The 15,177-nt window shown below is 47.0% G+C and overlaps 1 protein-coding gene across 1 annotated transcript; it reads left to right on the top strand.

Annotated features, from left to right (window-relative positions):
- Positions 1–1,192: 1,192 nt before the first annotated feature.
- KRT5 (keratin 5) lies at positions 1,193–7,508 on the top strand. Its single transcript, XM_031462498.2, has 9 exons — positions 1,193–1,894; positions 2,470–2,684; positions 3,438–3,498; positions 3,609–3,704; positions 4,502–4,666; positions 5,026–5,151; positions 5,397–5,617; positions 6,378–6,412; positions 6,865–7,508. Exons 1-9 carry the CDS (start codon positions 1,340–1,342, stop codon positions 7,155–7,157), a joined length of 1,767 nt encoding a protein of 588 aa, XP_031318358.2. The 5' UTR covers positions 1,193–1,339; the 3' UTR covers positions 7,158–7,508.
- The last annotated feature ends 7,669 nt before the right edge of the window (positions 7,509–15,177 follow it).

The following is a 15,177-nucleotide window of genomic DNA, read 5'->3' as shown; positions in this document are numbered from 1 at the left end:
ACTGTGGTAGATTGTTAGGCCAGCTGCCCGGTCCCCCAAACCTGCCCCTTCTAGTCTCTCCGGCAGGACAATCCGTAGATTTAGAATTCCTTTTCCAATCCCCTGGCCCTGAAGGAGAGCTGAGCTGGAGTTTAGAGAAAGCACAGCAATCCCGCTGCTTGGAACAGGGAGGTTCGCCGTTATAACAGGCCGGCCGATTCTCGACATGTTCCTGATGAGATTAGAAGCTCCTGCAGGTATGTGTTTGTGGCAGCCTTCAGCCTGTATCAACAGATACGATGACTCATTTCTTCCCCAGTGGAATAACTGAGGGCTTGCTGGAACATACCTGGGGGGCGGGGAGCGGGCAGAGCAACTCCCCCCCCGAAGAGAGACATGACTGCCAGGCGGAGTCTCAGGACTTTTGGGGAGGGATTGATTGCACGGGGTCCCTGGGTTTGCTAAGCCCCTTCGGGGTCCTGCCTGGGGCCAAAGAGCAAGGGAAATGTTCAAATGCAGCAGAAAATGCTGAATTTGAAGGAACTGTGGCCAGATAGGGCTGCCCCTGCAGAGAGTAAAGTGGGATAGACCAGGGCTGGGGGTGTCCCACGTTCTCTGTTTCTGGAGCTTAGGGCTTGGGGAGTCTTTCTGGACCAAACCTTGCAGGAGAATCTGCCCAGCGGGCTCTGGAATAACTGTGCCTCCCCCAAGAAAGGAAACTTTGCAGTAAAGGATGGAAATCTATTTTCTCCCTATAGCACATAGCTGACATATCAAGCCACGGCTGGCTTTTCAAGTACTGAAATCCCCACAGCAACCTCTCATAGAAAAGGGAGAAGAGCAGATCACTGCCAGTGGGGGACTCGCTTTGCCCCCCATTCGTGGACAGTGTACACCGGGCTGGGATGCTTGGCAACATCCCTAGTCCTGTAAGGATCCCTCAGGATATTGCCCAAATGCCCCTTTGCTTCCTGGCACCCTTTTCTGGGCTCCTCACAGCTCTGGGCCCCGTGGTAAAGAGAAACTTGCTAGCAGCATCGCCGTCTTGCTGCCAAGACATCAGGGCTGCAAGGCAAGGTTATCCCTACCTGAGCAGAGCCTGCCAGGAAGAAGGCATTCGCACCCCACACCACCGCGCAGGTGTGCCGGTGAGCTCACAGCTGCCCCCCAGGCATGCCCAGCCCACTTAATCATTCACAGTTCAACAGCTCTCCCGCCCAACCCAGTTCTAGAGGATAAAAGAGGGGCTTGCGGTGCCTGGGTAACAGAGCCACCTTCTGCGTCTTGCTGTGCTCTGTTCTCTCCTGCGCCTCCCTACTGCCAGTATCTAGTCATCTTGCTCCACTAGGAACAAGCCATCATGTCTCGCCAGTCAAGTGTGTCCTTCCGGAGCGGGGGCAGCCGTAGCTTCAGCACTGCCTCCGCCATCACCCCGTCTATCTCCCGCACCAGTTTCACCACAGTGTCCCGGTCCGGGGGCGGCGGTGGCGGCGGCTTTGGCAGGGTCAGCCTCGGGGGCGCTTGTGGAGCGGGAGGCTTTGGCAGCCGGAGCCTCTACAACCTGGGGAGCTCCAAGAGGATCTCCTTCAGCGCTGGTGGTGGGGGCTTCAGGAGCCGGTTCGGAGCTGGTGCTGGAGGCGGCTATGGCTTTGGAGGTGGAGCTGGGAGTGGATTTGGTTTTGGCGGTGGAGCTGGTGGTGGCTTTGGGCTCGGTGGTGGCGCTGGCTTTGGAGGTGGCTTTGGTGGCCCTGGCTTCCCCGTCTGTCCCCCTGGAGGCATCCAAGAAGTCACCGTCAACCAGAGTCTTCTGACTCCCCTCAACCTGCAAATCGACCCCGCCATCCAGCGGGTGAGGACCGAGGAGCGGGAGCAGATCAAGACACTCAATAACAAGTTTGCCTCCTTCATCGACAAGGTGAGACATGATTCTTTGTGAAAAACCACTGTGAAAGTGGAATTAGTGCCAAAGAAAGTGGGAAGAGGGAGGTCCTCTGACTTTGCTGGTATCTTCCTGGTTTGCTGTTGTGAGTTTCTATTTGTCTCTGTGTCCTGGATTTGTGGGCCACTTTCTTAATTAGACTGGCAGTTTGGAAGAGAGGGTCTTACTTCTTTCCCTTCAGAGATTACCCCCCTAAAGACTCCTTGATTACTATTTGGGCAGAGAGATGAATCGTGTGCTCCATGTAACGGGGCTGATTACAGAGGAAGGCAGATGAGTTCATTGGGCAGCAGCCCAAGTGCCTTCTCAGCCACCACTGCACTGGGCCACTCTCCACCCAGCTGTGCCCAGTGCTGTTTGTGCCCTGGATAAGTGTCCTGTCTCCCCTAGAATAGTGAGGTTAGGCGCTTCACTTTGGATCTCCCATCCTGGGGCCCAGGTCCAGGCACTGCCCGTGGGAAGGCTTAGGGGGACAGCATGAGATGGAAGGATAACTGGGAAACTGACCATTGAATCCTGAAATCCAAGGTCCTGTGTCTTCAATCCTCCAGGTGCGGTTCCTGGAGCAGCAGAACAAGGTCCTGGACACCAAGTGGACCCTGCTGCAGGAACAGGGCACCAAGACCGTGAGGCAGAACCTGGAGCCTCTGTTTGAGCAATACATCAACAACCTCAGGAGGCAGCTGGACGGCATCCTGGGGGAGAGAGGCCGCCTGGACTCGGAGCTGAGGAACATGCAGGACCTGGTGGAGGACTTCAAGAACAAGTGAGTTGCGATGGAGTGGAAAGAGGGGTGGGTCTTGGCACCAGATGTACTTGGTAACCAGATTACTGCTTATGCTTCCCCCAGGGGCTGAAAACATATACCTTCCATGGACACTAGAGTACTGAAAAAAAAAAGCAGGTTCATGTTAGAAAGTTATAGCTGCAAGCTCAGTCCCTCTGCAAGGCATTTAGCCACTGGCCAGAGCAACAAGCTCCATGCCCTTTGTACTACTTGGTGCGAAAAGCAGTCATATAATCCTTGTTTTGGGAGACTTTCCTCCCCAATACACTCAAAATATGCAACATGGGCTTTTTGATGGATTCCCCCCAGAGCAGGACTTGATGACACAACCTAACTTAGTGGCTCGAATAATTTCTTTAGTCCTTATGAACTAGCAGTTGGGCTGCTAGTTTTTTTTTCAAAGACTATAAAAAGCATTACAGAAATTGACTAGACGTGGAGTGGGGAGAAATAACACAGTTTCTCTATAGAAATGTTCTTGAAGCAACCGAATTGTAGCAATAATAGAATGATTATCTGATAGACAATTGCAGAGAAAACAGTATCCTAACGGGTAAGAACCTTGCCCAGGGGCTCACACTCCCAGTGTGCCCTCCCTCTCTGTCTGTATGTTTCAAGAAGCCCCTTGTAGTGGAAAGGCAGGCTCACAGTTGATTTTTTATGCAGTAAAGACCCCAGGCTTCACCTGGCCATCATCCTTTGCTAAGCACTTCCCATCTTTTGTGCCACCAGGTATGAGGATGAAATCAATAAGCGCACCACCGCTGAGAATGAGTTTGTGATGCTGAAAAAGGTGCGTGGGTAGCAGAGATCCTGTCGCCCATGGTTACACTTACTTAAGGTGCTGTTCATTTAAGTCAGGGTGGAAGTGGGGAGTGGCGCCAACCATCCCTGTTGCCCTAGGACGTGGACGCCGCCTACATGAACAAAGTGGAGCTAGAGGCCAAGGTCGATGCACTGATGGATGAGATCAACTTCATGAAGATGTTCTTTGACGCGGTAAGAAATGCTCCCTGTGCAGGAGCCCGAATGATGGTCACTGGGACACCACCAGGGATTAGGGTCTCCAGGATTAAGGATTGTCAGTGGTTCCTAAGCTACGGACACATCTCCGTCTTTCTGACTTCTTTAATACTATCAATGCTTTATTAACTAATAAAGCCTTTTTTTTTAAAGTCAAATTTAAAGCAAAAAACCTCCTCGATAATCATTTTGCAGAATGAGATTTAGAGTGAGTTATTAGAGGCCCTGGTATACCTTTCTTGGCCACCTCCCATTTCTGGAGAACCACCCTCTCTCGGTTTACTCCCACAGCAGCAGACCACACAACTAGATTGTTTTAAAGTAAGATTCGAGTCTGAGAGTTTACATGGTAGGGGTTTCTTGAGGTTCAGAGGGGTTTAAGCCTTTTTAAAAAAATAGGCTTAGTAATGATTTGGATTATTTATTAACTTACCTAAGTTTTTTATGTTGGAGTTATTTTTTTTCTCAACTTGACATAGCACAATGAGGAGATTTGAATGGACCTGACATTAAATAATACAGAAGCAATTAACTGACTTCATTTTTTTCTTTCTAATTTTAATTTTAATTTTTTGGATTTACAATGTTGTGTTAGTTTCTGGTGTACAGTATAGTGATTCAGTTATACACATATACATGTATATACATATTCTTTTTCTGATTCTCTTCTATTATAGGTATTATAAAATATTGAATGTAGCTCCCTGTGCTATATAGTAAGACCTTGTTGTTTATCTAGAATCAGATGACTGACTTCGAGTCTTCCCCTGCAGGAGCTGTCCCAGATGCAGACGCACGTCTCAGACACGTCCGTGGTCCTGTCCATGGACAACAACCGCTCTCTGGACCTGGACAGCATCATTGCTGAGGTCAAGGCCCAGTACGAGGAGATCGCCAACCGCAGCCGGACAGAAGCCGAGTCCTGGTACCAGACCAAGGTGGGTGCCGTGGCAAATGTGTCCTGAGTGAGGGATGGACACAGGTCTAGGATCCCAGGCCATGACCAAATGTAAAGGATGGGGCTCCTGAAACCTGCTGAGGCCTATTAGGATGAGTTATGGGAACAGACCTGTATGAATCTACCACATAAATTCAAGGACCTTAAGAGAATCTCACTGAATTTCACAGCAGTGTCTCTAGAAAAGCAAAGGCACTAAAGAGGAGATTATCTAAGACCAGCCCCAGGCCCCAGATAACGACACCGCTTGCCACCTCTTGGTAGCTCGTGCCCACGAACTTGGGAAAGTGTTTCCGTCCTCATCTAAATGGAATCTTTCCTCTTTTCCGGTGGCGCCAGTACGAGGAGCTGCAGCAGACAGCGGGCCGGCACGGCGATGATCTCCGTAACACCAAGCATGAGATCTCCGAGATGAACAGGATGATCCAGAGGCTGAGAGCTGAGATCGACAACGTCAAGAAGCAGGTAGCGAGAGAAGGCAGGGAAGGCGCCTGTGCTCTGAAAGGCAGACCTGTTTTGTTTCATTTTACTTTTTCTAAACACACAACGCATACACCCAGAGAGCTGGTGCGGGTCCTGGCGTTCTAATGTTCCACCATCCACACTGACCAGGACAAATGTCTTGGCTTCTCTCTGGAAGCTCAGAAAGAGACACCCCAGGCCCAGCCCAGCCTCTAGAGTGGCCCCACTCTGCCTTGCTTCCCCTCCAGTGCGCCAACCTGCAGAACGCCATCGCTGATGCCGAGCAGCGTGGGGAGCTGGCCCTCAAAGATGCCAGGAACAAGCTGGCCGAGCTGGAGGACGCCCTGCAGAAGGCCAAGCAGGACATGGCCCGGCTGCTGCGCGAGTATCAGGAGCTCATGAACACCAAGCTGGCCCTGGACGTAGAGATCGCCACCTACCGCAAGCTGCTGGAGGGCGAGGAGTGCAGGTGCGTGACAAGATTGACACCATGAGCCCAGGATGGCCTCACAGTTGATAAAGTGTAGCTTATCCTCCACTACAGGGTATAAAACACACGCACGGGGGGGCCACTATCTTGTACATGATCGTTATGCATCATTAATCCAATGATCCAATCCAATCCAATCTGACACCTGGACATACAGCTGACTTACGCGATGTGACCTCAACTCACTTTTCTGACCCTGTTCCCACCACCAGTATTCTTGGGTGCTTCCTCTCCTTCAAACAACTAAGCAACTCAACAAATGCCTTCCCCATCCTTCAAGTACTTCTTTCAGGAAGCCTTTCATAATTATTCCAGCTGAGTTAAATTCACCTGCCTTTGGATTCCCAAACTCTGTTTTATTCAATCTTCTGACACTGCTCCCGCCTGCTCCCTGTTAGAAGTATTTCTGTCCACATCCAGTCTTCTCACAGAATGTAAGCACCTACGAGGCAAAAACGACTTCATACATATTCGTAGCTCCCACAGACTCTTACTCATGCTTTCCCTATAATGGGTGGAGGAGAGTGTGAATGATAATTTTCTTCTGCTAACCTGTTTCTAGGCCAAGTCCTCTTCCTTGGGAAGTGTCTCCAGAGAGCTATCTCTTTCTCTGATTTAAGCAGTTTTTCAGGCATGCAGGCTCCTTGCTCACAGGACGAACTCTAAACATGAGTTACCCACGCAGGCCTGTGCTGTCTTTGGGGGCGTCTTTAACTCATTTCCATTTTTTTCCTTTCAGACTGAGTGGAGAAGGTGTCGGACCGGTCAACATCTGTAAGTAACTTTGAACAGACATTAACCATGATGATACAGGGGGTATTTTGTGCCAAGTCAGAATCCTGCTGTTTCTAGATACCAGACACTCCTAGCCCCAAAATGGTTATTTAAGACACAGTGAGAAGCAGGTGATGGGGAAAGAATACAGGTTGAGACAGGAATCAACGTGGCTCCTAAAGTGTAGGCTCCGTGTATGACACATCCTGGACCCTGTCCCCCTGCCTTGCTCCTCCTCCCGTCCCCAAGGACTTAGCACTGTCCCTTACCTACTATGTTTACCAACTTTTTATTAGGGACCGTTGTTAAGTGACTTAGCGCTTCTGAGCGTCATCTGCTACTGTGTCAGAGGGGCCGGGTACAGTGCTAACACCAGCAGGATCAAATAGATTAGATGCGTTGGATCCATCTGACAGACTGGGCTCACCAAGTGTTCCTTCCTTTCTCCGCAGCCGTTGTCACGAACACCGTCTCTTCTGGCTACGGTGGTGGCAGTGGCTTTGGTGGTGGCCTCGGTGGCGGCCTCGGTGGCGGTCTGGGCGGTGGTCTTGGCGGAGGCGGCGGCGGGAGCTACTACTCCAGCAGCAGCGGGGGCGTGGGCCTAGGCGGCGGGCTTAGCGTTGGGGGCTCTGGCTTCAGCGCAAGCAGTGGCCGAAGCCTGGGCTTTGGCAGCGGCGGGGGCAGCGGCTCCAGCGTCAAATTTGTCTCCACCACCTCCTCCTCCCGGAAGAGCTTCAAGAGCTAAGAGCCTGTAGCAAGTCACTGCCTCCCAAATGCAGGAGCCAGCCGCGGTGACTGCCTCTTCTGGGGAGTGGCCCAAGCCAAGTCTTCTCTTTTTCTGGAGTGTAGTCAACCAAGTCTGTCACAGACCCACATTCTTTGGTTTCCAGAACGCTCAACCCCCAGTCTCTAGCCTCCTCTGTCGCGATTCTATGCTCTGCTTCAAATCAGCTTTGGGTCTCCACAGCCTGATCCTTGGTGACAGAAGAATCCAAAGTTTTCCAGTATCTAAACCATTAAAACAGAGTCCCCACCCCAATCCCATCTGGTCTGACTACCTCCAGAGTGTGTTCAATAAAGTGCTTTTATAATATAAGCTGTTGGACAGAACTGTTTTTTTTTAAGATCTACAACCAGCCTAGGGACCTTGGTGGGTCCATCTGTCCAGGTGTGATTGGGTCACTTGATGATTCACAGGGAGACAGAGCGGCTGTGGAGGGGAACGGGCCATCGTGGGTGGTCCAGAGACTCCAGGAGGTGTGAGAGTGGTTGCGATGCCTCTAGAATGAGGAAGTCTTTGGAAAGCATGAAGGGCAGCGTTCCGTTGTGTTGCAATTTGGACAGATTGGAGAGCTGTTCATTGGAGGGAAGCCCATTCAAGGTGGATTAGTTTGCAAGTAACTGCATAATGGGCTCAAGTCAAATTTGTAAATAAGGAATATGTTGCCTTGAGACCCCAAATAGGCCTAAAAGATAATAGGCCTGTGCTAGTAATGTGGGTGCTGAAAGGGTCAATATCTGATAGTTTCTTAACAGTGTTGAGGATGGAGTGGCCCTCGGATTAGCAAATCACTTCAGGAATTTAACGAAGGTGGCTGAAGCTTGCACTATGTGTGAGACAATGGCCCTTCCTCTTTTTGTGAGCTCCTTTGTGAGTCTTTGTTGGCCCTGAACGAGTGTGTTTAATGAAACTTTTCAAAGGGGGATTCATCAATGTAATAGCTTTGGAGAAAGTCTGATGCATTTAAGATTTTTTTTTTCATTTTTCAGTTTTATTAGGTAGAATTGTTACAATTTGACTGCACATATACAATATGTTGCGTGTAAATACATATGCACAATATACTGCACATATTTTTAAATTTACATATATGTACTGTTCATTGTTTCTAAGATCGGTTAGAGCTTTAGCTTTTTACACTTACAGTTATCAAAGGAATAAAGCCAACTGCAAAATAAGAATTAACTCAAAAAGATACATACACCCCACTATTAACAGCAACATTCTTTATAATTGCCAAGATACAGAAGCATCCTAAGTGCACATCAATAGATGAATGGATAAAGGTGATGTAGCATATATATATATATATATAGTGGAACACAACTCACCCATAAGAAAGAAGGATATTTTTGCAATTTGTGGCCCTTCATTCACTGTTTTCTTCTTCTCTTCACTTCAAAAACCAGAATTTTATAACTGGCATTGATGCGTTTAAGATTTTGCCTGCAGAAATTGTGCGTGATGGCAGGGTTGCTGAGGTACTCCATGAGTGTCTGGTTAAAGATGTATCGTGCCCCTTCAGAGGTGAAAGCAAACTGATGGAGAGGCTGTTGCAATGGGCACTGACAGAATATTATTAGCTAAATCTATAAGAGCAAAATATTTACCAGTTGCTGATTGGATCGAGCCAGCAGTTTCAACAATATTGGGTAGGGAGCATTAATGGGTTGACCATGGCATTAGGGTTGCGGTAATTCACTGTGTGTCACCTTTATTCTTTCCAAGTTTAAAAATAGGCCAAATTGGGTTGTTGGATGGAGAAATAGTGAGCATAATAAGCCTTTCTCTTATTTGGAGGAATATATCCCCTAAAATGGGGTTCAGTCTTTGAAGGCACTGTTTTAATTTACATTGGGGCATATTAACTATTTTAACTGGAGGAAGGCCCATGGAGTCCCATTTGGTCAAGCCAATTTGTAAGTGTCAAGGATTTAACTTAATTTTAATTTGTTACTTATTGGGTCAGAGTATTCATGACCACTGTGAGATATATTAAGAGGGCAGTAAATGGTATGATCACGTGAAATTTAGGCAAATCAGTAATTCTGATAATTGAGGTGAGGCATGCCTGTTTGTTCTCTAGTTTTTGTTCAATAACAAATATGCATGTGAAAAGATGCCCACATCATATTTCATTAGGGAAAATGGAACTTAAAACAATGAGATACCACTACGCACCTACTAGAATAGTACAAATCCAAGACTCTGGGAACACCAAATGCTGACCAGGATGCAGAGTAACAAAAACTCTCATTCATTGTTGATGGGAATGCAAAATGATGCAGCCACATTGGAGACAGCTTGGCAGTTTCTTGCAAAACTAAGCATACTCTTACTATACAATCCAGCAGTTGTGCTCCTTAATATTTATTCAAATGAGCTGAAAAGTTATGTCCACACAAAACCTGCACACAATGTTTATAGCAGCATAGATTCACTGACTATAAAAAATGTACCCCTCTGGTGTGGGATGTTGATGGCGGGGAAGGCTACATGTGTGAGGGGGCAGGGAGTATATGGGAACTACATATGTTCAATTTTGCTGTGAACTTAAAACTGCTCTAAAAATTAAAGCATATTTAAAAGAATGATTCGACTATTTTAGACAACTAATATACGGTTACTTGTGTTTGTATGTGTGTGTGTGTGTGTGAAAGAGAGAGAGAGAAGTGGAATTTACTATGGCTTTTGGTAGATACACAAGAGATGTGCCTGGCTGGGATGGCTGTACATTTCCTTTTGATGCAACAATTATATTCCTAGGTGTTTATTTAAGCAAAAAGAAAATACTTGTTGACAAAAAGACTAAGTATGCTCATAACCGTTTTATGGAAGTTAACCTCAAAATGGAAATGTTTTAGGAACCCATCAGTCAGAATGGCTAAAGAAATGTCGTTTATTCCTACAATGGTATCTTACTCAGCGATAAAAAAGAATGAACTACTGCTATTTACGACAATCTGGATGAATCTCAAAAACATTTTGCTGACTGAAAAAACCAGACACACACAAGTGTATACATATATTTATAAATATGTAAGTATAAGCTGTATGATTCCATTTATATAAAATTCTAAAATAAACAATTCAAGGTGGAAAAATCAAACACAGTGATTGCTTGGGGCAGTGGGATTAAAAGGAAAAAGCACAAAGGAATTTTCTGAAGGAATCGAAGTGTTCTACATCTTGATGTTATGTGGATTACAGAAGTGTGCAAATTTGTCAAAACTGAACACTACAGTTAAGATCTGTGCATTTCACTGTATAGAAATAATATGCCAATAAACAAAAACATTTAAGAGAAAGAATATCTCACATTTCACGTTTCTATAGTGGAAATTGGAAAGAAAAAAGTAAATTGGGAATGGAATCTAGATTGACCAAATTAACAATTTCTGCCACAGGGTCCAAACTTTGCTAGCCATCTTGAATGTTCTTCTGGTCCTATTGAAAAAAATCCAAGCTGTTTCCCAGAAGTGGCTGAGGGATGAGCAGAGGAAGACAGGGAGGAAGTTAAATGTATCAGACCCCCCTAAGGCCTCCTTCCCAACATTAGTTCTAGAGTATCAACGTTCTGTCACTAATTCCAACCTTAGGCTTAAAGTAAGATTATAAAGGATTAACAAATGGAAGTAGCCACTGACTGCCAAGATGTCTCAGAGGAGACAGTTCGAGGCACATTTGCTCTCTAGGCCATTCAGAAGATTTTGAGATGAATTTTTTGGGTAGGAATTACTCCAGATCATCCTGAATTGGGGCGGGGGGGGGGGTGGAATTACCCAGTACATTCGTGATTAACCAATATTTCCCTTTTACTGAAATAAAGGGAGTTCAACCAGAAGGCGAATGTAATAGGACATCATTCCACAAGGCTGATTACTAAGTAATGTGCTTTTGAAAGTTTCAGTATTTTCTGAACTACTCCATGCATCACAGCAGGCCGCGCTTTCCGCTCCGAAGTTGGTGCCACTGTCTCCATCCTTCACACGTGTGGCTGCACGTATTTCTCTTTCAATGGGTGCTCCCCAGGGACAGGACTGGGTCTGTGGGATTCCCTCTGAACGGCATCGTCCTGCACTGGGACTTGATGATTAGGCACTTGGCCTTAAGCTTTTGATGGAATGTGATAATAGCCTAATAGCCTGTTCCTTGTTCTCATCTGTCAGCTCCACCCAGGGATGCAGAAAGACAAGGTAAATCCTCTTGAGGCAGACTTTCCACGGGCTCAGGCTCCAGGGGACTCCTCCTGCCTTTCTCCTTGCTGGGAAACTGGGAAAAATGCAAGAAGTACACATTAATCCCTGGGTCCTAGAATGAAGACTTTCTTCGCTCCCCAGCCATCAGACACAGCAGCAGACTGGATGGAGGCTTTCCCGGCAGAGAGGAGCGGCCAGGCTCCGCAGCCTGGCAGAGAAGAGACTGGCTGTCACCGAAGTTACTCACGCTGCTTTGCTTCAGTTTCTCTCACATAGTCGCCTGAGCTATCACCCTTTGTTTTAATTTTATGAAGGTCTGGTTTCCCTGCCCTGCTCCTCTGGGAAAATATAACTTCCTTGGGCTCCACCTTGGGACACAATTCAGCATCGCTAGGGAGATTTCATCTGAAAGGTCAATTCTGTAACCATCCGGTGGGTCCTCATTGCCAAAGAACATACCCCTGTTCTGGGTGCAAAAGCAGGGGTAGAGGGTGGAGGACCGGACCCCAGAGGAGGAAAGCCGCACAGCGTAGCCCAAGGCAGCAGCCTGAAAGTGGGCTAGGGAACACAGGGTCCCTCCCACACCCAGACCAAGAAAGATAGAGAAAATCACGAGCAAATGAATCAAGTGCAAACTTGACCTTTTAAGAGTGGTGGGAAAGAGTGGAATCAGAAATGAATCTGCCACGGGGGTCCCTCCCTCTGATCCCCCCTCCACTGTCTCAGGAGCCCTCATCATCTCTCATGAGCCCTCTTTGTGACCTTGCTCATGGTCAGGGTCCCTGGAACTGGTTCCCAGGACATCATTCCCTGGCAGGTGGTAACAGATTTGGGGAATAAAAAGATATGTATATATCTTATATATTAGATATAATATATTATAGAATATATATATATTTACATTGAGAGAAACTTTTAAAACTAGCAATAGGAAAAATACTTGTGTCAGGAAATGAAGCATGGTACTTTACATCGCTGATGCCATCTGGTGCACATACCAAACTTTAGGACTGGGTATTATGTTGAAGTTAAACCATACTCTGATAGGCTAAATGGCTGACTGTGAGGTTCCTGCTGACATTGAACCATATACTTCATTCGGGGATGAGTGTGCTCCCACCTTGGAAAAGATCTACAGTCAGTACTAAAAGAGGAACTGATCTGCTCACCTGTGCTGGATGATAGAAGACCATCCCTGTGTGCATGGTGCAGGGGACAGGTGAGGACCCAGACGAGGGTGACACAGGGGAGCCAGACTCTACAGGCGAGAGAGAGAGCAGCCTGTCAGGCTCCCTCCAAGGACTCAGATCCTCCCTCACTTGGGCAAGGAGCTGCATTCGCCCCGGAGCAGAGCTCTTCCCCATCCTGCTGCTCGGAGTGCCAGCAAGCTTGCAGATCGTACTTCTCATCTTGTTCTCCTGCCTTCTGTGGCTCTGCGTGGCCTCCGGGAGTCAGGGCAAACCTCTACATGTGGCTTCTGGTCCTTATTAATGTGGCACCAACCCGCAAGACTGTTTCTCTCACTCTCCACCCCTAACACACACGAGCTGTGCCTGAAGCTCCTTGTGGGTCCCTGAACACACCAAGCCTCCCCATACTTCCATTACAATGATGACATAATGAAGTTTTCTCATCTTCATTGAGAACTTATGCACAGACACTGTGCTTAGACCTTTGCAGTAATTATTTCGTGTAATCCTCACAACACTGTGAGGAAGGGACAATTTTCATCTCACCACCCCTCTTTACAGTTCTGAGAATGAGTAATTGCATAAAGACACAGGGGAGCCTGACTGTGAGCCTGAGCGTGTTTCCAGAGCCCCTTGCTCTTTGCCAGAGTTTGGCAAACTTCTTCTTTTTTCTCATTTCTTTTTATTTATTTATTTTTTCTTGTTATGAATTGTTTCTTTTTTTTTTTAACATTTTTTATTGATTTATAATCACTTTACAATGTTGTGTCAAATTCCAGTGTTCAGCACAATTTTTCAGTCATTCATGGACATATACACACTCATTGTCACGGCAACCTTTTTCTTTAAAGGACCATCTAAAACACCTTTTAGGTTTTGCAAGCCACATGCTCTCTGTTGCAACTACTACTCAACTCTGTCATGGCCATGTGAAAGCAGCCACACACACTGGACACTGACATGGACACAGGACATTGGACAAATGCATGCTGCCCCCACCTGACTTCTAACCCTTCCTACCCCTCCTGGCCTCATCCCTGCCAAACCTAAAGACTCTATCTCAAGAGAGCTGATCAGAACACTGTTCCATGGGAAGGAATGCCTCTTTCCCAGAAGTGGGTGGAAGCACATTTCTTGGTCAAGCATTGAGCAATCAGGGTGGAGGAAGGGAAGCTGCTTCCATTGTCTCGAGTAGGTATCTCTTCCCTGCCAGATGCTGAGTTAGCACTCCTTTGGACAGGGAATGCCCTGCCTCCCTGGATGCTGTGCCCCCCACCAAATGCTGGAGAGATGGGACTGCTTCTCAGACAGTTGCAAGAGCTTTCCTTGGGCTCGTCATCAACGTGGGAGTTTGTCTTTCCTCCCCTGGTTGTACATTTAACCAGATGTTCTCCTAAAACCACATGCCTGTAATTGCTCTCAGCGTCCCTTTGGCTCAGGACTAGAAAAAAGAAAGCTCGTTCCCCTCTACACCAAGTGCTGTGCTCACTTCACAGCCTTCCCTCCCTTCAAGAAGGCATATGGGGATTTGAGATTTCAAGCATGAGATTAGAAATACAAGTTTAGGATTTCCTTGTGATATCATCACACTTGTAAAGACACATTTTTTATGATTCACTGCTGATATATGTCCTTCCACTTTCTGTACACAGTCCATTAAGACGTCTGATTCTTGATTCTCAAGAAATGTCAGAATCTATGTGAATCAAAATTCAGTGAATCCCCTTAATGACTTTTGACCTACTCATTTTAGATTCTTTACATTAAGTTCTAAGTGAACATTCCAAAAGACCAAGAGAAAGACATCTATGAATTTCATTTGATAAAAAAAAACCTATATGATCATTGGCCCAGGGGGAAAGCAAACACTGGGGAGGGGGTGCAGGCATGGGTAAAATCCCCGAGGAGGGGTCAGATCTCTGCACAGAGTGGGCTTGGGTGATCTCCTACCTGATCATGAAACTGTCAGTTGGGCAGCTTATCACACAGGACAGAGTTGATCTTATCCTGTAAAAATGCAACTCCTTTGTCCCTCTTGCCCTTCAAAGTAGAGTCATGTCTCCAAAGTGGCCAGCATTCCCATGGCCAGGCCACCAGGAAGGCGACCAGGAGCTCCAGAAGGACACGTTCAAACAGGGTGAAAAAACAGCGCAGGCCACTTCTTGCTCAGGCCACGGGGCAAATGCTCACAAGCCCTCAGAGACAGTCGCCCCTGATGGGAAGGGTGGTGCTGGTGGAGGAGACAACATATGTGGGAAGGGGGCACACAGAAGAGTGTCTGAGTAAGCAGAAGGACAGGACAATTATCACAGATCAGCTCCTTGTCTCCTTTGTTTGGGAACATGACTAACTCATGACTTCAGAGAATTTACCTCCAGTCTTATTGTGTTGGGATCAAGTCAGGGCTAGAAGCCAGAATTTCTCCATGACTAAAAGAAGCCAAAGAAGCAATATTCATACTTTATACCTTTCCAGGGGCCGGGGGTGATCTCACTGTTTGTAAAGCCCAGCCCTTCCCAACCTGCAAGCTCACCTTCTAGGACTGAGCCCAGCCCCTTTTCTCCATATATAAGCGCTTACCTGGAAGCTCCTCAC

The sequence above is a fragment of the Camelus dromedarius genome, chromosome 11 (assembly GCF_036321535.1).
Source record: "Camelus dromedarius isolate mCamDro1 chromosome 11, mCamDro1.pat, whole genome shotgun sequence".
Classification (NCBI taxonomy): domain Eukaryota; kingdom Metazoa; phylum Chordata; class Mammalia; order Artiodactyla; family Camelidae; genus Camelus; species Camelus dromedarius.
The sequence above is the reverse complement of the archived record's forward strand: the minus strand, read 5'-3'. Positions and strand labels throughout refer to the sequence as shown.

Coding starts and splice junctions, on each gene's coding strand:
- KRT5 (XM_031462498.2), top strand. CDS start 1,340: ATGTCTCGCCAGTCAAGTGTGTCCTTCCGGAGCGGGGGCAGCCGTAGC. Junction 1,895..2,469: donor TTGCCTCCTTCATCGACAAG/GTGAGACATGAT, acceptor TCAATCCTCCAG/GTGCGGTTCCTGGAGCAGCA. Junction 4,667..5,025: donor AGTCCTGGTACCAGACCAAG/GTGGGTGCCGTG, acceptor CGGTGGCGCCAG/TACGAGGAGCTGCAGCAGAC.